Consider the following 27883-nt stretch of genomic DNA (forward strand, 5'->3'; position numbering starts at 1 on the left):
TAGTCATTAGATAACACATTTATTTTTATACTGAGGTCTATACAAACTTAAAACAATTAAAAAACATAATATATCAACATGTCTGATGCATATTAGCTTTCGGTTCGGGCAGGATTTTTTTTTACTAGTTTCGGTTAGCGTTTTTGCTTTGTTTTCGTGTCAAAATCGCGTCATTGGTACTGCGTATCTGTGTGGTATCGCTACTTGTAAGTATGACATCAGTTCTTTATAGTCAGCAATCGCACCACACTTTACGTTTACTGTCCAATATTCTTATCGATCACGAGAGAGCATGTATATATAACTGTTTACATTCTATAATGCGTGGTATCAATGTAACAATTTTGAACTAATTGTTATTACAGGTTTTGACAGCAGGCTCGATCGATCTGGTTATTCATCGTTTGTTAGGAAAACATGTTTCTTGTTACCCTGTAGTATGCCTAGAAGGATTTCGTAAGTATGTACTATAACCTGGTTGGACATGCATGGGCGTATGCAGGTCACGGGTATATATTTTGATAACAAAGAATATTAGGTATATTGTACATATACTCAGACTTCCTGGTTTTCTATATTTCCATGTAGTAGCACGTCCTTAAAGTCTTCCCTATTGAGAAACACTTTGATCTTATGTGACGTTATTCTGCTGACAAGATCAACCAGATCAAAGAAAATAATGACAGTCATCAAAAAGATCTATTTGTTAAATTTATTCCATGTCATTTTATTTTGACATATTTTTGAATTGAGAAAAGGTATTGTTAACTTTAATGAAAAGTAAATGAAAATTTCAAATTGTTACCAAATTGTTAGAAAAAGTAGGGGGTTTCAAAGCAAAACAACCTCAAAACAAACATGAATCTTATTTGTCTCAACCAATTTATAGCAGTGAAATTATATAACATGTCCTTGATTTTTTAAAATTTAAATTTTAAACTTCCTGTTTAACACTTGGTTATTTCTAACAAAACATTGAGCAACCGGGCCAGGTGTATTTTAAATTACACAGGCTTTATCGTCCTTTAAAACCTTCTTATCCACAATGTAATCGCCATGTAACACTGTTTCGTGAAAAACTTGATAGGTTATCTATACACTTTACGTATTTTGCGACCGGTAATATAATACAACTGATGTAAATGCTCAGTGTTCTTTTTAATTTAAATATAGCATTCATTCATTTAATGTACAATCAATATACTTCCTGGTGTGCTATGGTTCTTCTAACCCTTATATTTCGTATTGTATGGGTGTAGTTATGAAATACATATTTCCATTCATTTTTTCATTGAAATGAATTTTAAAATACGTATCAAAACAACAGTATGTGCCTATGCTTTACAATAACGCAACGGTACATTAACGTTTTGAATCAGTGATACAGAAGTTAAAAATAAATAATGATTTCCTGCCGAAGTTAGTTGTGCAGGAAATACATATTGGGCGTTTACACGCACATAAGCGTGAACTACATATTTATTATTTAAAGGTAAAGACGTAATAGCGGCGGGAACAGTAGTGTAAAGTTCCAATCTATTGTTTTTTTTACTTTGAAATGTATGTTTATTTATATTATTTTAACACAATAACAAAAGCATCGGAAATTTGAGATACGATTCCCGCAGATAGGGGATCAAATATCCCATTATGCACATATATATATATTCATATATGGAAAATCAGTTTGACAATGTACCTAGGAATATGATATTCCTTGTCTGATTGCAATCGTGGTGTGCTCACTTCTGTCACAGGTGGATGGACACTGACAATATATATTGTGTATGAATGTGTACTAGTTGGTTTGCACAATTACCCATACATTTGCAAATGGCACATGCGAATAAGCTCGAACAAGATTCTATCAACAGATCTAGTTAGCAGGTACTTTTCTTCGAATTAATAAATCCTCGATATATACCAGGACACAAACCGAACATGGTACAGCAAAACAAAATGGTCTTCAGCATGACATTCCGTGGAAAAAGAGAATCAAAACCAGGGCCCGTATTCATGAAGCCGTTCTCATGCTCAAATTCCAAGGCCGAATTTCTTAATCCAGTGGTAAATAAATGAAAACTATAACATTTTTGTCCGTGATTCGGAGGAATTTTGAAGAGATTTCAAGCAGAAAGCTGTTTCAAATGTTTCCTCTTGACATGTTTACCGTGTCAGAGAATTTAAGCGAGTTTCTAGCAAGCTGGTTTGAGCTCAGAGTCCATGCTTGAGCATGAGAACGGTTTCACGAATATGGGCCCAGATACTCATGCAAATTTGGTTTGTCTGGCTCGTCACGTGGAATTCTTTATGATATTCTTCGTCCAATCATGCGATATGTTCGGTAGCAAGAACGATTGCGAGTGTTTGGTTTGGAATCGTCCTCGGTAACGAAGTACCTCAGTGGAGTATGTACCGTTTTATAAGTCCCTAATAATAGCACACACTGAAATTTATTTCGAAGAAAAAACATGGTTACATTAATATTGTGATAGCAGTTTCAGTGATAATTGAAGAGAAGCACACCTTGGTTCTAATGGATTGAGGTAAAAATACTAGGATTTCACGTGTTAAGATTTAGAGCGTTATTTGCAGCTCCGATTACGTTTACATTTGTTAGCTGTGTTAGCGCATCAATAATGAGAGGAACATTCACATAGACAATATGTATCATTTGAATGCTTACTAATCATGCAGTATCACAATAATATCATTATCTTATAGCGTAATTTGATTCAATATTTTTTTGCAGAGGCGTCGTTTTGCAAAAGCAACAAAACGAGCGACTATTGTCATTTGTGCCCCCATGGTAGCAGACAAGATAGGGCTGTGAACTCAAGATCTCTCTATGCTACAGAAGACATCCCAAAATGCTCGCGTGTCGAGATCGCTTGTCTGATGTCAGGTCAGTTTAGAACACTTAGGAATTAATCAATGTACATTAGTGAACTATAGTGGAATATATATAACGAGGATGAGAAAATGCTGCAAAAATAATTAACAAAGGCCGCTTGTCCGACACTTTCGAATCACGCGTTATATTTACTACAATAATGCACAAACATATGCTGATGATATCTATTCTACCAAGTACAAATATTGAAAGTCTTTTGTGTCCATGTACGCCCATGATATGCAAAGTGAGCTATCTAATTCATGTATTTAAATTAAGTTGTATTTTACGCACAATAACATTTGTCATGTGATGCCCTTATGTTTTACCTTCACAGCAAGATGCAAATTTGTTATCATAACTGACTCTGAGGGCGGATTGGCCGTTTTTGTCTATTATACTCGATATCTTTGGACCGGTTTTCTTTTATGAGTCCTAATTCGACAGACGGTAAGCGATTAACACTGGCGTTAGATATATACCAGATGTTTACTTCAATCTATCTATCGACATACCTCGTCAACACATGACATGAGCATAGGATTTACAAGCACTCTTTAAAGTCATTTTCGCGGAAAGTTCATCGGAGCATTCTGTCCGTGAGCTGGACCAGTTTTAAGTAAATCTCGAGGTTAGATAATTTTTGATTGAATGCATAAAACATACAATGACGTCAGTGTGTATTGGTTATCGTCCAAGTATTTGGGGGATTTCGGACCCAAAACTGTATATAGGGTTCTCTCATCAAGGTGAGATGTGCCAATTTATTGGCCTTCACCAAGGATTCAAAAACTTTGCTCAAATTGAGCAGTGTAACACATAAGGTCAAGGCGAAAATATTCAATAAGATTCATCAGTTTGGAAATATGTAATCAAAGTTTTACTTTCTACACAATCAATGTACGTGTTAAACGTGTCGCAATGTTTCAAGGCTGACTGGTCCCTTTGTCAAGCTATGACTGATTTGTATTTTTTAACCTATACAACGATGTGACGATCTACACCCTACCTGTAACCTATCTGATGCAGTGTGTATTACGCTCCCTATCGGCAGGCGAAACGTCCAGGGTCGAGTGACATTTAAAAGTATTGTTAATACAAAATAAGGTGTTACCATTTGACACAGTGAGTTGATAATAGAATGGTTCAATTTGATGTCATTTGGATTCAACAGTATTTCATCAGAAATAACATTCAGTGTTTCCCCCCTTAAATTGCATCAGCTGTAAACAGGGCGTTTAACAAAACAAAATAACACCAGTCCTTTTTATTTTCTAAAGAAACTACGCCTGTTGTGGAAAATGGAAAAGTAGTCCGCTGTGAATGTGACCTGTCAAACGGATATGTTGGAGAGGACCCGCTATGCATTAAAGTCAATAGCTGTCCACCCGGACGGGAACTCGCCAATACAAGTATGATAACTTGAGAGAACATGAGCGGGTCGTGGATAAAAATTTTGGACGTATATTTTGATTGACGTTTTTTAAAGACTTATGTATTCCATATTTTTTTTAAAGTTTTTGTTGATACTTAACATTCCAACGTCTACGTCATGGCATCCTTGTGCAAGATACTTTACTTCGCTTGTTCCAGTCTACGCAGCTGTAAATGAGTACGTGGTTGGGCAGTGCTAGAAAAGTTGAATGCTAGCTGTGAGCATCGAAATGGCAGCACCGGCATGCATGCTCCCCAGTGAGTTGAGAAAGATATTGGCTGGTTGCAAAGGCCCTATAACCACGGATAATAATATGTGAACCGCTTTGAGACGATCTGCGAAATGGGTTGCGATAAAGCGGTATAGAAGAATTTCAAATCGTTATAATTATTCTTAAATCTACTGCTACAAATAGGATAAAATAACAAACATCACAGTTTGTTTTAGATTGTACCATATATATACATATGTTATAGAACATATTTCTCATAGCGTTAATGTTTTTATTACGTAGGCGGTCGATGCATACCATGTCCGTCGGGATCCTGTAAAAACACTACTTGCTACGAGTTCTGCAAACCATGGACCAGGTATTAAATCTGCAAGTCTTTTCACTTATACAACGGTAAAGCAACTATATTCAAAACATGCTCAAGTGGATGTGTATGCTTAATTACAATAACTTGCTAGCAAACATATGTCATGTGACAGTTCCGCCAAACCATTTGCTTAAGGCAATGACAACCGATATTCTCTTTTGTGCATGTGGCTTATTATTCAAAGTTTGTTCTGATACTTTATTCTGTATCTATATAAGAAACTGTTTTAGTACATTATTTAAAGAAAATATATTCTTTTCTTTTAGTTGTGAAACCTATGGCAGAGAAACTTTGAAGGTAGGTAATTCAACGGCTGATACTGTCTGCGGAAAACGACTTCAGACTACGAAGAGTCAGCAGAGTTTGTATCCAACAGCAAACACGTTTTCTGTGACCTTGAAATGTGGAACAGGCAATTGCCTTACTAAGGCCGATCAGACTGACTCCGAAGGTATTTCATTGTAGCGTTTTTGCAAGACGTTCCAGTTACGTGATAAAGAGAAATTATTTTATTTATTCTTTAACCGCTCTTTTAGCTGGAAAATTTTCATTTGCTCTTCAATTTATCCATCTTCCTCGTAATGCTTTGAAAAGGTGTTTTCAGCATTTAACTTATGATTTGATATAAATACATATGCGCTAAAACAATTTATTTGTTTCATTTGTTTCTAATTTAAAAAATGTGAAAGAAGGTAAACATTTGTTTTAAAAAGATTTTATGGACAGCACGCATCAATACCAAGACATGGCTAAAAAGGAACACTTGATAGACTGCAGAGGGCTAAGGTAATTAAAACTTTGATTTCCCTCTGGTTTCCTATGATGGGCAGTTCAATGACTGATTAAAAGACGCCTAAAAACAGCGTCTCCAGAATGGTTGAAGAGATTTTTACTGCATATATATATATAAATAGATGTAGAGGTCAATCTTTGAAAAGGAAAAGCGTGGTATGTGGGGAAAATGTCGATAGATATTTAAAAGAGCAAGAACATTCAGTTTTCGATGATAAAGTTTGCGCCCCTGTCCTGAGAAAGGAGGGATGGGCCACAAATAACAGAAATGGAATAAAATGTTTGAAATTAACACTCTGTACGTATGGGTAAAGGTTTTATCCTCATTTGGAAAGAAACATCCAAAAGCAATTATGATTTATTGTTGTGTAAACGAAGGCTGTCGATCTATTGTGCAGTATCAGGCCGGACCAAACCCCAAAAAGAAAAAAAATGGACCTTTGCAAATGATAGCACAAAACTATGATAAGGGCCTATCGTAAGGGCTATTTAGAAATTAAAAAACCCCCAGAACATTACAGTAGATTACATTGCAAGTATATGACTCTAAAAAGTTGCAATATCATTTAACTGGCTCTTACGTCATACCTTTTATTTTTATTATTTTGAAATCAAGTAATATATGGAGATTTCATTCAGCGTAGCCGCAGTTCAATATGAGTATCTCATTTACGGCCCTGTCATATTCGATGTCAATTTTTACATAAGTATTTATTTGGCTCTGTCTTCGGTTTAAATTGGTAGAGAATTGTATAAAGTATGTAGTTCATGCCAAGAATCAAACTGTCAGACTTGTCTATTGAAACAAATCAGAAATATATAGGAGGTGAAGCTCATTAACTCTAGCTACTGTTATACTCACCAGTGACCCTTACCCGTCACTATGATGTCAGAAGTAGCACATGACCGGTTAGCTCATTTAACTCACCAGTAAGGAGCGATTGCCTATATCTAGGTAACGGACACGTCTGAACGCTCGTTGATGAATGATTGGCTATTTATTTAAGTGTATAACAGGTTTCGCTTATTTCTACAAAAAGTGAAAAATCTTGGCAAAATATTTTTTTAATATCACTTGTAATTCTGAGTTTTTGCAACCAAAATATTTAACAGAGTATTTTTGTTTCAATTTAAGATATACTGTCAAGTTTTAAGATAATCAAAGCTTTTTAAACATGCTGGTTATATTAATTAAATGGTTAAGAATATGCAAAGTGGAACTATTTGTTTATTTTTCAACTGTGTAATTCGTCATCGTTGACAATGCATCATCTTTCCCGCGAAAAAGGCTGTTCATTTCATGTTGTTTTCATGACGGTGTTTTACTTTTTTACGTGAAAAAAAGGTTTTTCTTTTATTTATTTCAAATAATAAAAGTGGATGTAATAGAACGTTAATATAAGGTTTGAAATGCATCTTTTAACATGTATGAGGGTATGCAACACAGTTCCGTTCAAACATATTCTCCAAGTTGCGCTAACGCACATTATGGAATATGTTTGAACGGAACTGTGTTGTATACCCACATACATGTTAAAAAGATGCATTTCAAACCTTAAGTACCTGTACTCAGGTGCATTACTCTTTGGTGGACGCCAGGGAGGTGTATTAGGCCCTGACCTTTTTGGGTACACAGGGTTGTTGTACGAAATGAATACATTCTACCAATATTTTTGGACTGAATTCTTGCATACATATTTGAAATAACACTAAACTTCATACTTTCAAAATATTTGGTATACATGATTAATAAAAAAGAAAAATCCTATGTTTTACGTTTAAATGTTCACAAAATGTTCGATTATCTCACATTCTGGATGATATATATATTATTAAAGAACTACATAAAAGAAAATGTTCTTTTCCAAGTATTACGATGCAAAAAATACGAATTCTTTTCCAGAAAAGTACTTTTATGATAATATTCAATTTTCGACCCCATGCTGTAATAAGGTAAATTTATCAGCTAAATAATTAGTAGAGATATTCAAAGTAATAACTCCAGATGTATAAGGGATTGAAATAAGTGAAAACAGCAGCATAAATCTCGTAGCACTTCTGAAACAAAAGTTAAGAGGTGGCAGGCTCCTATGTTATTTTAACATAGCTGGACATAGCCTGGTTGGTTGGTTAGTTGACGGGTTTTTCGCCTACATGATTCCACCCATGCGGGTTTTTCGCCTACATGATTCCACCCATGCGGGTTTCATCTCACTGACGGAAGTCGCTGTTCTGTCGGCGTTGGAAATAGCCCCTTTCTTTTCGTTTTTAAACCAGCATGATGGATGCCAGCCTAATCAGCGGTATGACGCTTATGCTGCTGATCATGATAATTGGATTTATATTCTTCAACCGGAAGTTAAATAGAAGACATGTGAAAGGTAATGATTTTCAATGCAAAGAAAGCATTGAAATAAAGATTGTAAAATAGGTATGACTTTTGTCAATAAATTGACTCACTAAATAGATACAACGCAACTTTGCATAGATATTAAAAAAATGTGAAAATTCACGATGCAATTTCAATAAAATCACTAAAATACGAAAATAATGAACCAATTTATATTTTGTTATTTTTGATGCAGAAAGTCAAACGAAGTAAACATTATGCTGTAAGTTATGACCATTCATCCATTTTAGACCAATAATTGATACTAAATGTTAAAAAATGAAAAATCCATGACTAAAGTGCACTGAAGCAAATGTAGAATAATAATGCCTTTGAAACCCTAATAACAAAAGATAATTGAGGTTAACAAGTTGCCCATTTTCGTTTCAAGGGAATCGTCTTTCCTGGAAGAAGAAAAAAGGTGAAAATATATTGTCTTTTAAGCCAGGTAATTATGTGTGCTAGTCGCTCTGTTAATAAATGTAAATTTATTGAAACACAATGTTCTTAAAGTTTGTCTTTGAACCATTCAACATATTTAGAGTATAATTTGCCCATTTTCGTTTCAAGGGAATCGTCTTTCCTGGAAGAAGAAAAAAGGTGAAAATATATTGTCTTTTAAGCCAGGTAATTATGTGTGCTAGTCGCTCTGTTAATAAATGTAAATTTATTGAAACACAATGTTCTTAAAGTTTGTCTTTGAACCATTCAACATATTTAGAGTATAATTTGCCCATTTTCGTTTCAAGGGAATCGTCTTTCCTGGAAGAAGAAAAAAGGTGAAAATATATTGTCTTTTAAGCCAGGTAATTATGTGTGCTAGTCGCTCTGTTAATAAATGTAAATTTATTGAAACACAATGTTCTTAAAGTTTGTCTTTGAACCATTCAACATATTTAGAGTATAATTTGCCCATTTTCGTTTCAAGGGAATCGTCTTTCCTGGAAGAAGAAAAAAGGTGAAAATATATTGTCTTTTAAGCCAGGTAATTATGTGTGCTAGTCGCTCTGTTAATAAATGTAAATTTATTGAAACACAATGTTCTTAAAGTTTGTCTTTGAACCATTCAACATATTTAGAGTATAATTGTAGTTTTTCGCCTTTGATATTTTTGAGATTTAATTTCACAATTCATTATGTGTTTTTTGCAATTGAGACAATATCTATGTACAGAAATCTGAACATATATACTGTTTTGATATGATTTTTCGCACACATTACTGTGCATATTTAGTATTAGCGAAATTATCCTCAGCGCAAAAAAAAATCACGGTTCGTCTTTCATACCTTGAAGGCATCCAAAAAGTGAATGAAACACCAAAACACAAGGAGAAGGGAGCAGGTTAAGTATTTCTTAATTTAAATCATCGTTGGTTGTTACATATAGCAGTACATCATTTTTTTCAATATTTATGTTCTAGTTTCAGTTATAATGATTTTTAACAACTATGATTTTGTGATTTTTTTTTTATTTATGGAAAATATTTATAGGTGTATGATATAATGGCAACACAATATTTTAACTTGATATTATCTTTTACCATTGATAAATATGTGATAATTACATCTGTTCCATCCTTATTTCAAACAACTTTGGTTGTCCACTTTTTACATTCGAGTACATTTTTTTATCGGCATGGTGCACCTGCTCAATTTCGTTATTTGTGACAGATAATTTGTCTATTTACAGTTGCCGAAAAATCAATACTTATTGACGATTATGAGCAGCCAGGTAAAGAAGGAATTTTACTTTTTTATTTCATTATTTTAATTAATTTTGATATTTTACTGAACACATTCGTCACTTTCGAAAGTCAAAATATTCCTTAATAAAGTTCAACACTTATTAATGACCATTAATCGCAACTTGGAGAATGTAATTATTAAACTTGCTAATTGTCAGTATTTAATTGGTAAATCTCATCCTTTTCCAAGAAAATTTGTTTATTTACAGCTGCAAAAACGTCAACACCTATCGACGACCAGGAACAACCAGGTACATTATAATTATATCTTTATTTTCAAGAGGACCATATCATTTTACTATTTTATTCTTCTTTCATATTTCAGCGAAGCAAGGAGTAGTCTACTTTGTGGTTCGGACCTAAACGAAAGTGGAATAATGGCTCCAGTTAAAAAAATATATGGATAGAATGATATAAATGAAATCACCGACGTTTCTTTAAGAATTATATTTATTTTTAATGCTTTAAACTGACGATTTGGCCACTCAATTTAGAGGGAGAGGGAGTATTTTGAAATTTTTGCTAAATTTTTAATGAAGAGAATGAGATTGAAACAAACATTAAAATACATATATACCAGATAAATTAATGTGTACATGATTACTCCGTTCGCTTTCCAAATTGTTGTTTGAAATACAAGCGCAAAAACCAAATATATGCAAAACAATGACCAGCCATTTAAACTCTTTGCTTGTAAAAGGAAACAGACGTTTTCGAAAGTTCGCAAAATAAGTTTTCAATTCCTGTTTGTGTTCAAAACAAACTTAGCCAATATATGCGAAACGGGTTCTATAATGTAGACCTGTCCCCTTTTTGTCGATGACGTACCGGAAGTCACATTTATAGTTGCTGTGTCATTATACAACGACATACTAAATATGAGCAAAATCTAAAAATGCATATCTGAATTTCGTCCAATCAGAAGCCCCTAAAAGATGGCCATTTCGCACAATGACTTAACAGAAGTCTCGATAGAGATTGCATAGCGAAGATGAACTGACAACCCAAATTGGAGCAAAAGCGAACAGTATTTGAATTTCAACCAATCTAAGCTAGTTTTATTGTTTTTGTAAACCACTTTGTTGAAGAATGCGTTGTTTCGTTCTACTAAATCAGTGTCACGTGAACATTACTGTCACCAATATTCGTTACAATTTATGAAATAGTTTAAGCTCGATATGTTTCAGCCAATCAAAAGCCGCGAAGGCCATTTTGATGACCGATTGGAAAATGAAACTGCTACATACATCCTCACATGCCTACAGATGTTCATCTCGAGTTTCAATAGTATCCGAAAAGTGGTTTCTAGGTAATGTCCGGAAACCAATTTGGAGGATGAAAAAATGATAATAAAAAAGTTATAATGATAATAAATAATGGAGCCCTCCAAACTGCCCCCCTCTAGTCGCAATGATGCATAGAAAAAATTGCAATATCATAATACACTTACATACCGACTTGAACAAAACTGGGCGATATCCAAATGTCTTGGGGCGTTTATGGTCATTTCCGTCCTCATCGGGGATATATAATTAGTTGTTATATTCGTAATTTGAAATAAATGAAGTACGCAAATATGAAATTTTAAATTCATTCGAGAACAGGTTTAGAAGATATGGCATTACAAAGAGAGACATAAACGCGATTTGTCATGATGAAATGCGTGAACTTCGTCTGTTATACGCTATTTTGTTGTAATTGGCCATTTTGAAGGAAGTTAACTAAGCGCACTTGAATTTTTGGAAAGCCTCCGCAGTAAACAAATAAGAATTTGACATGCTGAAACATTGTTATACCAGTCCAAAACACCATATTTTGGCTATTTCTGCAAACTGCGTTTTCATGATAAGGCATCTACGCATGCGCATTGGAAAAATCTACACCAAGAAAGATGGCCACAATTGACCAATATGATGTTTATAACAGAAATTGGCAAATAAATTCAAGATACAATTTTCACTTTGTATGAGGCGAAAAATGACCCAAGTCCTTTCTACTAGTCAGAGGTCACTTTGTCCAAACAGTTAACCAACTCTGCAGTAAAGTGCGTAGAACGTTAAAACAGCTACATACCGAATTTGAGCGAAATCTGACAATATCTACATTTCGACAAATCAGAAGCTATTTTATTGAGGCCATTTTGTCCAACCAGATAAATGAATGTGAGGGTAGTTTTCGCAGTCCATAAAACACATTCACACCAACCTAGAGTGAAATCGCACTTCGGAATTTACAGTACGATACAGATATATTGTTTTTAATATGATATTTCATTATCTATATTTAAGCTACAATTTACCCTCCAATCAACGAACAACCCGCTGAACCAACCGCCCCAGAATTGTCCATGCAGGGAAACTTACAGCCTCTGATCCACGTTCCACCAAGCTGTTATACAAGTGACGCACAAAATGATGGCTTCAAAGTTAACATCTACGTCCCAAAGGGAAATTACAGTTAAACATGTCTATGTCTAAGAACGTCATTTTATTAATATAGGTTCAGGAAAATAAAAACGCTATATACAAAAAGAGAGTGGAAGAGTGATTTTTACATTTTAATGCAGAAAAGCAAAGTTTTGTGATTGAACGGGGAGAAATATATACAATTTATCGTCAATTATAAAAATATAATCATGTTAAGATATCAATACCACCGAAAGTATACATACTTTCATGGATATCATTTGATAGAGTTTTCTCCTTTTATTGTTTGTAAACTACCATTACGAACGTTCCATAGTGAGCTTATGCCGTGGCGCTGCATCCGTCGTCGTTTGTCGTCAACTTTCTATTTAAAACGTATCTCCCCCTAAACACCAGAAAGGATTTCAACCAAATTTGGACTGAAGCATCAGTAGGGGAGGGTAATCATTTCTTGACTAAATGTGGCTGGTTCGACCCTGAGGCCAGGGGGCGGGGCCTGAAGGGGAACTTAGCTAAATTTGCTTGAAAACACATCTCTTAAACGCCAGAGACGATTTTAACCAAATTTGCTCTGAAACTTCATCGGGGGAAGGCAATTATTTCCTAATTAAATGAGGTTGGTTTGATCTCTGAGGCCAGGGGGCGTGGCCCTGAAGGGAAAAGTAGCTAAATTTGCTTTAAAACGCATCTCCTGCTAAACACCAGAGAGGATTTCAACCAAATTTAGTCCGAAGCATCAGTAGTGAAGGCCAATCATTTCTTAAACAAATGAGGTTGGTTCGTCCCCTGAGGCCAGGGAGGCGGGTCCCTGAGGGGGAACTTAGCTAAATTTGCTTTAAAACGCATCTTCTCCTAAACGCCAGAGAAGATTTCAACAAAATATGGTCTGAAAGATCAGCAAGGGAGTGCAATCATTTCTTAAATAAATGAGGTTGTTCGTCCCCTGAGGCCAGGGCCATAAAGGGGAACATAGCCAAATTTGTTTTAAACGCATCTCCTCTTAAACGCCAGAGACGATTTTAACCAAATTTGCCCTGAAACTTCATTAGGGGAGGGCAACCATTTCCTTAATAAATGAGGCTGGTTCGACCCCTGAGGCTAGGAAGGCCGGGCCCCAAAGAGGAAAATAATCTAATATTTTGCTTTAAGACGCTAATACCCGCTAATTGCCTGAGTGGATTGTACAGAATTTGGTAAAAAAACATTATTGAGGTAGAACAAACATTTCTTAAGGTAATAGGATTGTGTCACCATTTCTCAGTAGAATTTCTTCAAATTTTGTAGTTATAATGCTTTAAAGTAAAGACATTTTTCTGCCACAAAAAAATATAGGTTGTCAGAATTTTGAAGGATTTTAAATGGAAATTTATGTAAAAAGGAGTGAATTTTGAAAATGAAATGAATGACACGATATTTTTACAAAATATATTAGTATTGCATTAATGTATATCAATTTAATGAATGCTGAAATTGTATAAAATTAATTCTATATACACGATAAAAAAATTAACATTTTATAATAAAACCATTTACACATAGCAATTGCAGGTAAGAGTTATCGTTCTTGAAAAACTTCACAGTAGTGAAATAGGTAGCCGGTTTCCTAAATTAAAGAAAAAATGGACACATGTAACTCATTGATAAAAAAACCCTGAATTAATGCCTGGATTGCTTTGAAATACTTTAATATTGAGAGAACACACTGTTCCGTCAATAATAAACATACAATATTCATCAGTTTAATATTAAACATTAGAATTTGCGGAAATTGTGATACTGTCTCCCTACATTGGATTTTCAACTAGGGATGTACTTCCTGTTTCCGTTTATCAATACACTCCAATGACCTTAAATGGATGATGTTGATTTGATCCCTGCGGTCCTAAGAAAAAAACCAGCTAGATTATCATATTATATGGTGTAGTTTTCATAAATTGTTAAAAATTGGTTTCTAGGTTTATAAAAGCTTATAGTTGAATGAAAATTAAAGTATTGTCTAATTACACCCTGTAATATGACATATTACTTATTTCAAAATCTGTAAACATGGCAACTCAATGTAGGCCCCTGATTAGTTGAAAGTCAGATATTGTGGTCCCAGTTGGGTTAGAACATAGATCTTGTCTGGTTTTGAGGAAATTTCATATATAGATGTACTAATGCATTCAGTTTTAAGATGTAGATATGGAGTATTCCATCAATGATGTAATGTGTTTTTCATTTAAAAATCATTATGATGCTTCTCTTGACCGTTCGCATTGCTAGCTTTTTGTACTTGATCAATACCTACGTAAATAATTTCCGTTTTAGTTCCTGATCAGGATGCCCCCGCTCAGGACCGTAGACGTTCATATATATATGTATGGAATATAAAATACTTTAGACATAGTTTTATTTCTGTTTCTAGATCACATTCAGCCATCTCTTATCTATGCGCATTGCCAACTGTTGTATTTGATGAATTAATTCGAATATAATGAGCACGTGGTTTCCTGATCAGGATGGCCCCGGTCAGGACCGTATACGCTACTAGCTATATAGTTATAGACTATACGGCTTATAACAATTCTTGTAAGTCGGGGTTCTATTTCTTTATTAAAACGACTCATTAAAAAAAAACCATTATGATGCTTCTCTTGACCGTTCGCATTGCTTTTTCTTTATATATTTCATAAATAACTACTGATAGATTTACACTATATCGTGGAATACAAAGATAAAATATTATAAATATAGTTTAATTTGTATTTCTAAGCCATCTAATTCCTCTCTTTGACTGTAAACACTGCCACATTCATGTATTTGATCCATCAATACGGATAGAATTAGTACTAGATTTCCTGATCAGGATTTCCCTGCTCAGGACCGTTAACGCTCACAGCTTAAGTTATAAACTATACGGCATATAACCATTCTTATAAGTCGCGGTTCTATTTCCTCAATTAATGCAACCATTTCAATGACCATATACACTGAACATTATCTGTCTTTAGTTTATAAATGTATAAATGAAAAATATCTACGCTATTTCCTGATAAGAATGTCCCAGATGAGGACCGTATACACTATAAAATGTAGTTATAAGATATCCAACTGTTATATCATGCTCCAAGTCCGGACGAGTTATCCTATCTTGACGGTCCTCACCAGCCCCGGTCCTGCTCAGCCCGGGTTCCAGTGAGAGACAGCGCAGCTGTCTGACGCCACTCACTTTAAAAGAGGGAACTCTATTTATAGATTACCGAGAATAAGATATATTTAGTCTGTGCTTTGACCTATTTCCACTGTTGTTATTCTGTCACATCGGTAGTCATAAAGTCCATTTTTTAAAACTGTGGTCTATAAGAAAATTGAAAAATAAATAAAAAGCTGATATCGGTATAAAATAAATAAACATTATATCCACATATCTGTTGCATATTAGCTTTCGATTCTGTTAAGAGTTGACTGACATAATTCTACTTGGATTCTAGGTATTCCCACAATTAAAATGGCGTTGGTGTTGCGTATCTGTGTGATATCACTTCTTGTGAGTATGAAAGCAGTTCTGTATAGTCAGCAATCGCACTTTTGCATTTACTGTCCAATATTCTTATGGATCACGAGAGAGCATGTATACATTCTATAATGTGTAGTATCAATAATATGATTCAGTTATTCTATCGTAGTAACATTTTGAATTAATTGTAATTAATTGTAATTACAGGTTTTGACAACAGGCTCTATCGATCTGGTTATTCATCGCTTGTTTGGAAAACATATTTCTTGTTTCCCTGTAGTATGCCGAGTAGGATTTCGTAAGTATGTACTATAACCTATATGGACATGCAGGTCATGGGTATAGATGTTGACAACAAATAATATTAGGTATATTGTAAATGTATTCAGTCTTCCTGCTTTTATGTATCGTCAGGTAGTAGTCAGTCCTCTTTTAGTCTTCCCTGTTTACACTCACTATTAACTTAATCAGCATAGAGTCTTATCTTCTTTTTGATCTTGCATGACGTTATTCTGATGACAGGATCAATCAAATCAAAGAAAGAATGAAAATCATCAAAAAGATCTATTTGTTAATTCATTAATTTTTAATCAATCATCCTTTGTTTTTTCAATGTCATTTTATTTTGACATAATTTTGAATTGAAAGAAGGTTTGTTAACTTTAATGAAATGTACATGACAAATTCAAATTAATACCAAGAAAAAGCAGGGGTTTCAAAGAGAAACAAATCCTCAAAACACATCAATCTTATTTGTCTCAACCAATCAGTATTAGTAAATGATATCACATGTTTTTGATTTTGATGCATTCTAATTTTAAACTTTCACTCTAACACTTGGTTATTTTTAACCAACCAATGAACAACCATGAGGCCAGGTGTATTTTGAATTACACATGTGCAGGCTTTATCGACATTGACAACCTTCGTATCAACAATGACATCACTGCGTAACGCTGTTTCGTGGAAAGATAAATAGGTTATCTATCAACTGTACGAACGTATTTGGCGACACGTAATAAAAGGATATTTACACTTTGTATAGACCATATGCAAATGCTCAATTTTCTTTTTAATTTAGTGTGTAAATATAGCATTCATTCATTTAATGTACAATCAATATACTTCCTGGTGTGCTATGGTCTTTCTAACCCTTATATTTCGTTTCTGCTCTATTGTATGGGTGAAGTTATGAAATACATATTTCCATTCATTTTCTCTTTGAAGTGAATTTTAAAATACGTATCAATGCAACAGTATGTGTATATTATGCTTAACAATAACGCAACGTAACATTAACGTTTTGAATCAGTGATATAGCAGTTAAAAATAAATAATGATTTTCCTCCGAATACTTTGATGAATGTTTTGTGTCTTTTCAACGACACGAATTGAAACAGGAAGTTATAGTGTTTACCATAATTTAAGAAACAAATAAACGGTGTCTCATATCTAAGCTGATCTACTTAATTTTCCTGGATCTGTGCGTTGTCACATGTGTTACATGCGGTGTGTACCTTCCAGAACACTTACTTTTACCTGTGTGTCATTGAGTAAGTTAGTTGTGCATTTGAGCTACGATTACCGCAGATAGGGGATTACATATCCCATTATACACACATATATATACATACATATATAAAAATATCATTTTGACAATGTACCTAGGAATACGATATTCATAGTATTCAGTCTGCTTGCAATCTTGTGTGCTCCGCTACGTCACAGGTGGATGGACACTGACAATGTATTGTGTGTACGAATGTGTATTGGTAGGTATGCACAATTACACATACATTCACAAATGGCAAATGCGAGTAAGCCCGAACAAGTTTTAGTCAACAGATTTAATTGGCATGTACTTTTCCTCGAATTAATAAATTCTCGAATACATTTAATAATTGTACACTATTAGAAAAATGACAATAACGTCAATACACAAGGCCAAAATCGGAACGGACAAAACGAACCTGATGCATCAGAACAAACTGTACTACTTTATGAAAACCTGTGGAGTAAGAGAGGCGAAAATAAATGCCTCTGAAAATTAGGTTTTTCTGGCGTACAACGTGGAAATCTTAATGATGTTATTTGTCCAATCATGCGATACGTTCGGTAGCAAGAACGATCGCGAGTGTTTGGTTTGGAATCGTCCTCGCTAACGAAGTACCTCAGTGGAGTATGTACCGTTTTATCAGTCCCTAATAATAGCACACACTGAAATTTATTTCGAAGAAAATCATGGTTACATTAATATTGTGATAGATTTTCAGTGATAATTGAAGAGAAGCACACCTTGGCATTAATGTATTTAGGTAAAGATACTATGATTTCACGTGTTGGGATTTAGTGCGTTAGTTTCAGCTCCGATTTCGTTTACATTTGTTAGCTGTGTTAGCGCATCAATAATGAGAGGAACATTCACATAGACAATATGTATCATTTGAATGCTTACTAATCATGCAGTATCATAATAATATCATTATCTTATAGTAATGATTCAATATTATTTTGCAGAGGCGTCGTTTTGCAAAAGCAACAGAACGAGCGACTATTGTCATATGTGCCCCCATGGCAGCAGACAAGATAGGGCTGTGGACTCAAGAACTCTCTATGCTACAGAAGACATCCCAAAATGCTCGAGGGTCGACATCGCTTGTCTGATGTCAGGTCAGTTTAGAAAACTTAAGAATTAATCAATGTACATGAGTGAACTATAGTGGAATATAAATAACGAGGATGAGAAAATGCTGCAAAAATAATTAACAAATGCCGCTTGTCAAACACTTTCGATTCACACGTTATATTTACTACAATAATAATTCAAAAACATATGCTAATGATATCTATTCTACCAAGTACAAAAATTAAAGTCTTCTATGTCCATGTACGCCCATGATATGCAAAGTGACCTAAATAATTCAAGTATTTAAATTAGGTTGTGTTTTACGCACACTAACTTTTGTCACTTGATGCCCTTAGGGCGGATTGGCCGTTTTTGTCTATTATACTCGATATATTTGGGACCGGTTTTCTTTTATGAGTCCTAATTCGACAGATGATAAGCAATTAACACTGGCGTTAGATATATACCAGATGTTTACTTCAAATCTATCTATCGACATACCTCGTCAACACATGACATCAGCATAGGACAGATTTACAAGCACTCTTTCAAGTCACTTTCGCAGATAATTCATCGGAGCATAAGTAAATCTCGAGGTTAGATAATATTTGATTGAATGCATAAAACATACAATGACGTCAGTGTGTATTGTTTATCGTCCAAGTATTTGGGGGATTTCGGACCCAAAACTGTATATAGGGTTCTCTCATCAAGGTGAGATGTGCCAATTTATAGGCCTTCACCAAGTATTTAAAAACTTTGCTCAACTTGAGCAGTGTAACACATCAGGTCAAGGCGAAAATATTCAATAAGATTCATCAGTTTGGAAATATGTAATTAAAGTTTTACTTTCTACACAAACAATGTACGTGTCAAACGTGTCGCAATGTTTCAAGGCTGACTGGTCCCTTTGTCAAGCTATGACTGATTTGTATTGTTTACCTATACAACGATGTGACGATCTACACCCTACCTGTAACCTATCTGATGCAGTGTGTATTACGCTCCCTATCGGCAGGCGAAACGTCCAGGGTCGAGTGACATAAGAAAAACATACAATTTCGTCACATCGTTGTACAGATGACTGAAATATATGAACATTTAAAAGTATTGTTACGACAAAATAAGGTATTACCATTATTACAGTGAGTTGATAATAGCATATCAATTTGGATTCAACAATATTTTATCAGAAATAACATTCAGGGTTTTCCCACTTAAATTACCTCTGCTTTTCACAGGACGTTAAACAAAAAACAAAATACCACCAGTTATTTTTATTTTCTAAAGAAACTACGCCTGTTGTGGAAAATGGAAAAGTAGTCCGCTGTAAATGTGACTTGGCAAAGGGATATGTTGGAGAGGACCCGCTATGCATTAAAGTCAATAGCTGTCCACCCGGACTGGAACTCGCCAATACAAGTATGATATCTTGAGAGGAGTTGAGCGGGGCGTGGATAAAATCTTTTGGACGCATATTGGAATTGACGTTTCTAAAGACATGTATTCTATATTTTTAAATTTTTGTTGATACCATGACTTAACATTCCAACGTGCACGTCACGGCTCTGTGTTGTATATTTGAACAAGATATTTTACTCCGCTTGTTCCAGTCTACGCAGCTGTAAATGGGTACGTGGTTGGACGGTGCTAGAATTGTTGAATACTAGATGTGAGCACCGAAATGGCAGCACCGGCTGCATGCTCCCTCAGTGAGTTGAGAAAGATATTGGCTGGTTGCAAAGGCCCTATAACCACGGATTATAATTTGGGAACCGCTTTCAGACGATCTACGAACTGGGTTGCGATGAAGCGGTATATAAGAACTTCGAATAATTATAATTATTCTTAAATCTACTGCTACAAATAGGATAAAATAACAAACATTTTGTTTTAGATTGTACCGTATTTATACATATGTCATAAAACATATTTCTCATAATGTTATTATTTTTGTTACTAAGGCGGTAGATGCATACCATGCCCGTCGGGATCCCGTAAAAACACTACTGGCTACGAGTTCTGCAAACCATGGACCAGGTATTAAATCTGCAAGTCTTTTCACTTATACAAAGGTAAAGCAACTATATTCAAACCATGCTCCATTGTTAAGTGGAGGTGTATGCTTAATTACAATAATTTGCTAGCAAACATATGTCATTTGAAAGTTGCGCAAAACCATTTGCTTAAGGCAATGACAACCGATATTCTCTTTTGTGCATGTGGCTTATTATTCAAAGTTTGTTCTGATACTTTTGTAAATTATTCTGTATCTGCATAAGAAACTGTATAAGTACATTATCAAAAGAAAATATATATCCTTTTTTCTGTAGTTGTGAAACCCATGGCAGAGAAACTTTGAAAGTAGGTAATTCAACTGCTGATACTGTCTGCGGAAAACGGCTTCAGACTACGAAGAGTGAGCAGAGTTTGTATCCAACAGCAAACACGTTTGCTGTGACCTTGATATGCGGAACAGGAGATTGCCTTATTAAAGCCGAACAGACTGTCTCCAAAGGTATTTCCCAGTTGTAGAGTTTTTGTAAGACTTTCCAATTGAATGATAAAGTTAAAGTTATTTTATTGATTCTTCAACAGCTTCTGTATTGTGCAAAATTTCATTGATGCTTCAATTTATCAATCTTACTAGTAATAATTTGAGATGTTGATTTCAGCATTTTACATATGATTTGATATAAATACATATGCGCTAAAACAATTTCTTTGTTTCAATTGTTTCTAATTTATAAAATGTGAAAGAAGGTAAACATTTGTTTTAAAAAGATTTTATGGACAGCACGCAGCAATACCAAGACATGGCTAAAAAGGAACACTTGATAGACTGCAGAGGGCTAAGGTAATTAAAACTTTGATTTCCCTCTGGTTTCCTATGATGGGCAGTTCAATGACTGATTAAAAGACGCCTAAAAACAGCGTCTCCAGAATGGTTGAAGAGATTTTTTACTGCATATATATATATAAATAGATGTAGAGGTCAATCTTTGAAAAGGAAAAGCGTGGTCTGTGGGGAAAATGTCGATAGATATTTAAAAGAGCAAGAGGATTCAGTTTTCGATGATAAAGTTTGCGCCCCTGTCCTGAGAAAGGAGGGATGGGCAACAAATAACAGAAATGGAATAAAATGTTTGAAATTAACACTCTGTACGTATGGGTAAAGGTTTTATCCTCATTTGGAAAGAAACATCCAAAAGCAATTATGATTTATTGTTGTGTAAACGAAGGCTGTCGATCTATTGTGCAGTATCAGGCTGGACCAAACCTCAAAAAGAAAAAAATGGACCTTTGCAAATGATAGCACAAAACTATGATAAGGGCCTATCGTAAGGGCTATTTAGAAATTAAAAAAAACCCAGAACATTACAGTAGATTACATTGCAAATATATGACTCTAAAAAGTTGCAATATCATTTAACTGGCTCTTACGCCATACCTTTTTTTTTTTTTATGAAATCAAGTAATATATGGAGATTTCATTCAACGTACCCGCAGTTCAATATGAGTATATCATTTACGGCCCTGTCATATTCGATGTCAATTTTTACATAAGTATTTATTTGGCTCTGTCTTCGGTTTAAATTGGTAGAGAATTGTATAAAGGATGTAGTTCATGCCAAGAATCAAACTGTCAGACTTGTCTATTGAAACAAATCAGAAATATATAGTAGGTGTAGCTCATTAACTCTAGCTACTGTTATACTCACCAGTGACCCTTACCCGTCACTATAACGTCAGAAGTAGCACATGACCGGTTAGCTCATTTAACTCACCAGTAAGGAGCGGTCACATTCGATTGCCTATATCTAGGTAACGGACACGTCTGAACGCTCGTTGATGAATGATTGGCTATTTATTTAAGTGTATAACAGGTTTCGCTTATTTCTACAAAAAGTGAAAAATCTTGGCAAAATATTTTTTTATCATTTTGTAATTCTGACTTTTTGCAACCAAAATATTTAACAGAGTATTTTTGTTTCAAATTAAGATATACCGTCAATTTTTAAGATAATCAAAGCTTTTTAAACATGCTGGTTATATTAATTAAATGGTTAAGAATATGCAAAGTGGAACTTTTTGTTTATTTTTCAACTGTGTAATTCGTCATCGTTGACAATGCATCATCTTTCCCGCGAAAAAGGCTGTTCATTTCATGTTGTTTTCATGACGGTATTTTACTTTTTTACGTGAAAAAAAGGTTTATTTCTTATTTATTTCAAATAATAAAAGTGGATGTAATAGAACGTTAATATAAGGTTTGAAATGCATCTTTTAACATGTAAGAGGGTATGCAACACAGTTCCGTTCGAACATATTCTCCAAGTTACGCTAACGCACATTATGGAATATGTTTGAACGGAACTGTGTTGTATACCCACATACATGTTAAAAAGATGCATTTCAAACCTTAAGTACCTGTAATCAGGTGCATTACTCTTTGGTGGACGCCAGGGAGGTGTATTAGGCCCTCACCTTTTTGGGTACACAGGGTTGTTGTACGCAATGAATACATTCTACCAATATTTTTGGACTGAATTCTTGCATACATATTTGAAATAACACTAACCTTCATACTTTCAAAATATTTGGTATACAAAATGTTCGATTATCTCACATTCTGGATGATATATATATAATTAAAGAACTACATGAAAGAAAATATTCTTTTCCAAGTATTACGATGCAAAAAATACGAATTCTTTTCCAGAAAAGTACTTTTATGATAATATTCAATTTTCGACCCCATGCTGTAATAAGGTAAATTTATCAGCTAAATAATTAGTAGAGATATTCAAAGTAATAACTCCAGATGTATAAGGGATTGAAATAAGTGAAAACAGCAGCATAAATCTCGTAGCACTTCTGAAACAAAAGTTAAGAGGTGGCAGGCTCCTATGTTATTTTAACATAGCTGGACATAGCCTGGTTGGTTGGTTAGTTGACGGGTTTTTCGCCTACATGATTCCACCCATGCGGGTTTTTCGCCTACATGATTCCACCCATGCGGGTTTCATCTCACTGACGGAAGTCGGTGTTCTGTCGGCGTTGGAAATAGCCCCTTTCTTTTCGTTTTTCAACCAGCATGATGGATGCCAGCCTAATCAGCGGTATGACGCTTATGCTGCTTATCATGATAATTGGATTTATATTCTTCAACCGGAAGTTAAATAGAAGACATGTGAAAGGTAATGATTTTCAATGCAAAGAAAGCATTGAAATAAAGATTGTAAAATAGGTATGACTTTTGTCAATAAATTGACTCACTAAATAGATACAACGCAATGTTGCATAGATATTAAAAAAAATGTGAAAATTCACGATGCAATTTCAATAAAATCACTAAAATACGAAAATAATGAACCAATTCATATTTTGTTATTGTTGATGCAGAAAGTCAAACGAAGTAAACATTATGCTGTACTGTAAGTTATGACCATTCATCCATTTTAGACCAATAGTTGATACTAAAGGTTAAAAAATGACAAATCCATGACTAAAGTGCACTGAAGCAAATGTAGAATAATAATGCCTTTGAAACCCTCATAACAAAAGATAATTGAGGTTAAAAAATTGCCCATTTTCGTTTCAAGGGAATCGTCTTTCCTGGAAGAAGAAGAAAAAAGGTGAAAATATATTGTCTTTTAAGCCAGGTAATTATGTGTGCTAGTCGCTCTGTTAATAAATGTAAATTTATTGAAACACAATGTTCTTAACGTTTTCTTTGAACCATTCAACATATTTAGAGTATAATTGTAGTTTTTCGCCTTTGATATTTTTGAGATTTAATTTCACAATTCATTATGTGTTTTTTGCAATTGAGACAATATCTATGTACAGAAATCTGAACATATATACTGTTTTGATATGATTTTTCGCACACATTACTGTGCATATTTAGTATTAGCGAAATTATCCTCAGCGCAAAACAAGTTCACAGTTTGTCTTTCATACCTTGAAGGCATCCAAGAAGTGAATGAAACACCCAAACACAAGGAGAAGGGAGCAGGTTAAGTATTTCTTAATTTAAATCATCGTTGGTTGTTACATATAGCAGTACATCATTTTTTTTAATATTTATGTTCTAGTTTCAGTTATATTGATTTTTAACAACTATGATTTTGTGATTTTTTTTTTTATTTATGGAAAATATTTATAGGTGTATGATATAATGGCAACACAATATTTTAACTTGATATTATCTTTTACCATTGATAAATATGTGATAATTACATCTGTTCCATCCTTATTTCAAACAACTTTGGTTGTCCACTTTTTACATTCGAGTACATTTTTTTATCGACATGGTGCACCTGCTCAATTTCGTTATTTGTGACAGATAATTTGTCTATTTACAGTTGCCGAAAAATCAATACTTATTGACGATTATGAGCAGCCAGGTAAAGAAGGAATTTTACTTTTTTATTTCATTATTTTAATTAATTTTGATATTTTACTGAACACATTCGTCACTTTCGAAAGTCAAAATATTCCTTAATAAAGTTCAACACTTATTAATGACCATTAATCGCAACTTGGAGAATGTAATTATTAAACTTGCTAATTGTCAGTATTTAATTGGTAAATCTCATCCTTTTCCAAGAAAATTTGTTTATTTACAGCTGCAAAAACGTCAACACCTATCGACGACCAGGAACAACCAGGTACATTATAATTATATCTTTATTTTCAAGAGGAGCATATCATTTTACTTCATTATTCTTCTTTCATATTTCAGCGAAGCAAGGAGTAGTCTACTTTGTGGTTCGGACCTAAACGAAAGTGGAATAATGGCTCCAGTTAGAAAAAAATATATGGATAGAATGATATAAATGAAATCACCGACGTTTCTTTAAGAATGATATTTATTTTTAATGCTTTAAACTGACGATTATGCCACTCAATTTAGAGGGAGAGGGAGTATAGCACGGCACCAACTGGTTTTTTTTTCATTTTTTTTTTCAATAATATTTTGATTTTTTTGCTAAATTTTTAATGAAGAGAATGAGTTTGAAACAAACATTAAAATACATATATACCAGATAAATTATTGTGTACATGATTACCCCGTTCGCTTTCCAAATTGTTGTTTGAAATACAAGCGCAAAACCAAATATATGCAAAACAATGACCAGCCATTTAATCTCTTTGCTTGTCAAAGGAAACAGACGTTTTCGAAAGTTCGCAAAATAAGTTTTCAGTTCCTGTTTGTGTTCAAAACAAACTTAGCCAATACATGCGAAACATGTTCTATAATGTAAACCTGTCCCCTTTTTGTCGATGACGAACCGGAAGTCACATTAAAAGTTGCAGTGTCATTATACAACAACATACTGAATATGAGCAAAATCTAAAAATGCATATCTGAATTTCGTCCAATCAGAAGCCCCTGAAGGATGGCCATTTCGCACAATGACTTAACAGAAGTCTCGATAGAGATTGCATAGCGATGATGAACTGACAACCCAAATTGGAGCAAAAGCGAACAGTATTTGAATCTCAACCAATCTAAGCCAGTTTTATTGTTTTTGTAAGCCACTTTGTTGAAGAATGCTTTGTCTCGTTCTTCTAAATCAGTGTCACGTGAACATTACTGTCACCAATATTCGTTACAATTTACGAAATAGTTTAAGCTCGATATGTTTCAGCCAATCAAAAGCCGCGAAGGCAATTTTGATGACCGATTGGAAAATGAAACTGTTACACACATCTTCACATGCCTACAGATGTTCATCTCGAGTTTCAATAGTATCCGAAAAGTAGTTTCTAGGTAACCAATTTGGAGGATGAAAAAATGATAATAAAAAAGTTATAATGATAATAGATAATGGAAGCCCTCCAAACTGCCCCCCTCTAGTCGCAATGATGCATAGAAAAAATTGCAATATCATAATACACTTACATACCGACTTGAACAAAACTGGGCGATATCCAAATGTCTTGGGGCGTTTATGGTCATTTCCGTCCTCATCGGGGATATATAATTAGTTGTTATATTCGTAATTTGAAATAAATGAAGTACGCAAATATGAAATTTTAAATTCATTCGAGAACAGGTTTAGAAGATATGACATTACAAAGAGAGACATAAACGCGATTTGTCATGATGAAATTCGTGAACTTCGTCTGTTGTACGCTATTTTGTTGAAAATTGGCCATTTTGAAGGAAGTTAACTAAGCGCACTTGAATTTTTGGAAAGCCTCCGCAGTAAACAAATAAGAATTTGACATGCTGAAACATTGTTATACCAGTCCAAAACACCATATTTTGGCTATTTCTGCAAACTGCGTTTTCATGATAAGGCATCTACGCATGCGCATTGGAAAAATCTACACCAAGAAAGATGGCCACAATTGACCAATATAATGTTTATAACAGAAATTGGCAAATAAATTCAAGATACAATTTTCACTTTGTATGAGGCGAAAAATGACCCATGACGCCCCAAGTCCTTTCTTCTAGTCAGAGGTCACTTTGTCCAATCAGTTAACCAACTCTGCAGTAAAGTGCGTAGAACGTTAAAACAGCTACATACCGAATTTGAGCGAAATCTGACAATATCTACATTTAGACAAATCAGAAGCTATTTTATTGTGGCCATTTTGTCCAACCAGATAAATAGATGTCAGGGTAGTTTTCGCAGTCTATAAAACACCTTCACACCAACCTAGAGTGAAATCGCATTTCGAAATTTACAGTACGATACAGATATATTGTTTTTAATATGTTATTTCATTATCTATATTTAAGCTACAATTTACCCTCCAATCAACGAACAACCCGCTGAACCAACCGCCCCAGAATTGTCCATGCAGGGAAACATACAGCCTCTGATCCACGTTCCACCAAGTTGTTATACAAGTGACGCACAAAATGATGGCTTCAAAGTTAACATCTACGTCCCACAGGGAAATTACGGTTAAACATGTCTATGTCTTAGAACGTCATTTTATTAATATAGGTGCAGGAAAATAAAAACGGTATATACAAAAAGAGAGTAGAAGAGAACGAAAAAAATGTCCAGATAAAGAGTAATAATGTGATCAATTACTGTTAGTGAGAAAGAGATTGAACGAGGAATACGAGTTGAGCGTAGATAATAGATATAAATAAATCAGAATCACTAAGCTTGGGTAAAATCAATCATTGAACTAAAAAATACAAAGCAATAATACAAATATATACTATATATAATAAAGTACGATGATGAAATGGCTCGGTGCTAAGTACCAAATATTCAGACATAGAATATAATAAATAAGAATTGTACATGTTTATATGTATGCTAAATAATAACCGCACGCATGCTCATATGCTAATGTATCGAGAAATGTTTAACGCTTTCTACCGAACAACCATATAATAGGCATATTGAGCAGATACTGATTACTGCAGAGATAAAAAAAAATGAATGCTAGCTGTTAGCGCCGAAATGGCAGTTCCGGCTGTATGCTCCCCAGAGAGT

At 34.3% G+C, this 27883-nt stretch overlaps 1 protein-coding gene across 4 annotated transcripts; it reads left to right on the forward strand.

Annotated features, from left to right (window-relative positions):
- Positions 1-82: 82 nt before the first annotated feature.
- On the forward strand, positions 83-27883 carry LOC110458833 (tumor necrosis factor receptor superfamily member 27-like). Of its 4 annotated transcripts, none has more exons than XM_021510786.1 (13): positions 83-206; positions 366-456; positions 18296-18448; positions 19695-19826; positions 20369-20444; positions 20738-20922; positions 21189-21261; positions 23502-23605; positions 24011-24070; positions 24379-24426; positions 24776-24817; positions 25040-25081; positions 27169-27883. In XM_021510786.1, exons 3-13 carry the CDS (start codon positions 18340-18342, stop codon positions 27339-27341), a joined length of 1044 nt encoding a protein of 347 aa, XP_021366461.1. In that variant the 5' UTR covers positions 83-206; positions 366-456; positions 18296-18339; the 3' UTR covers positions 27342-27883. The 4 variants fall into 4 exon arrangements, with proteins under 4 accessions (XP_021366461.1, XP_021366460.1, XP_021366459.1 ...); XM_021510785.1 differs by lacking the exons at positions 83-206; positions 366-456 and adding exons at positions 15009-15808; positions 15986-16076 and having other exon boundaries at positions 24011-24043; XM_021510784.1 differs by lacking the exons at positions 83-206; positions 366-456 and adding exons at positions 15459-15808; positions 15986-16076.

Source organism: Mizuhopecten yessoensis, unplaced genomic scaffold (assembly GCF_002113885.1).
Source record: "Mizuhopecten yessoensis strain PY_sf001 unplaced genomic scaffold, ASM211388v2 scaffold9847, whole genome shotgun sequence".
In the NCBI taxonomy this organism is placed as follows: domain Eukaryota; kingdom Metazoa; phylum Mollusca; class Bivalvia; order Pectinida; family Pectinidae; genus Mizuhopecten; species Mizuhopecten yessoensis.

Bases quoted from the DNA above. Each gene is read 5' to 3' on its own strand.
- LOC110458833 (XM_021510784.1), top strand. From the start codon at position 15,770: ATGGCGTTGGTGTTGCGTATCTGTGTGATATCACTTCTT. The intron at 20,923-21,188 runs GTATTTCCCAGT...TGTTTTAAAAAG, and splicing joins CGAACAGACTGTCTCCAAAG to ATTTTATGGACAGCACGCAG. The intron at 25,082-27,168 runs GTACATTATAAT...TCTATATTTAAG, and splicing joins CGACGACCAGGAACAACCAG to CTACAATTTACCCTCCAATC.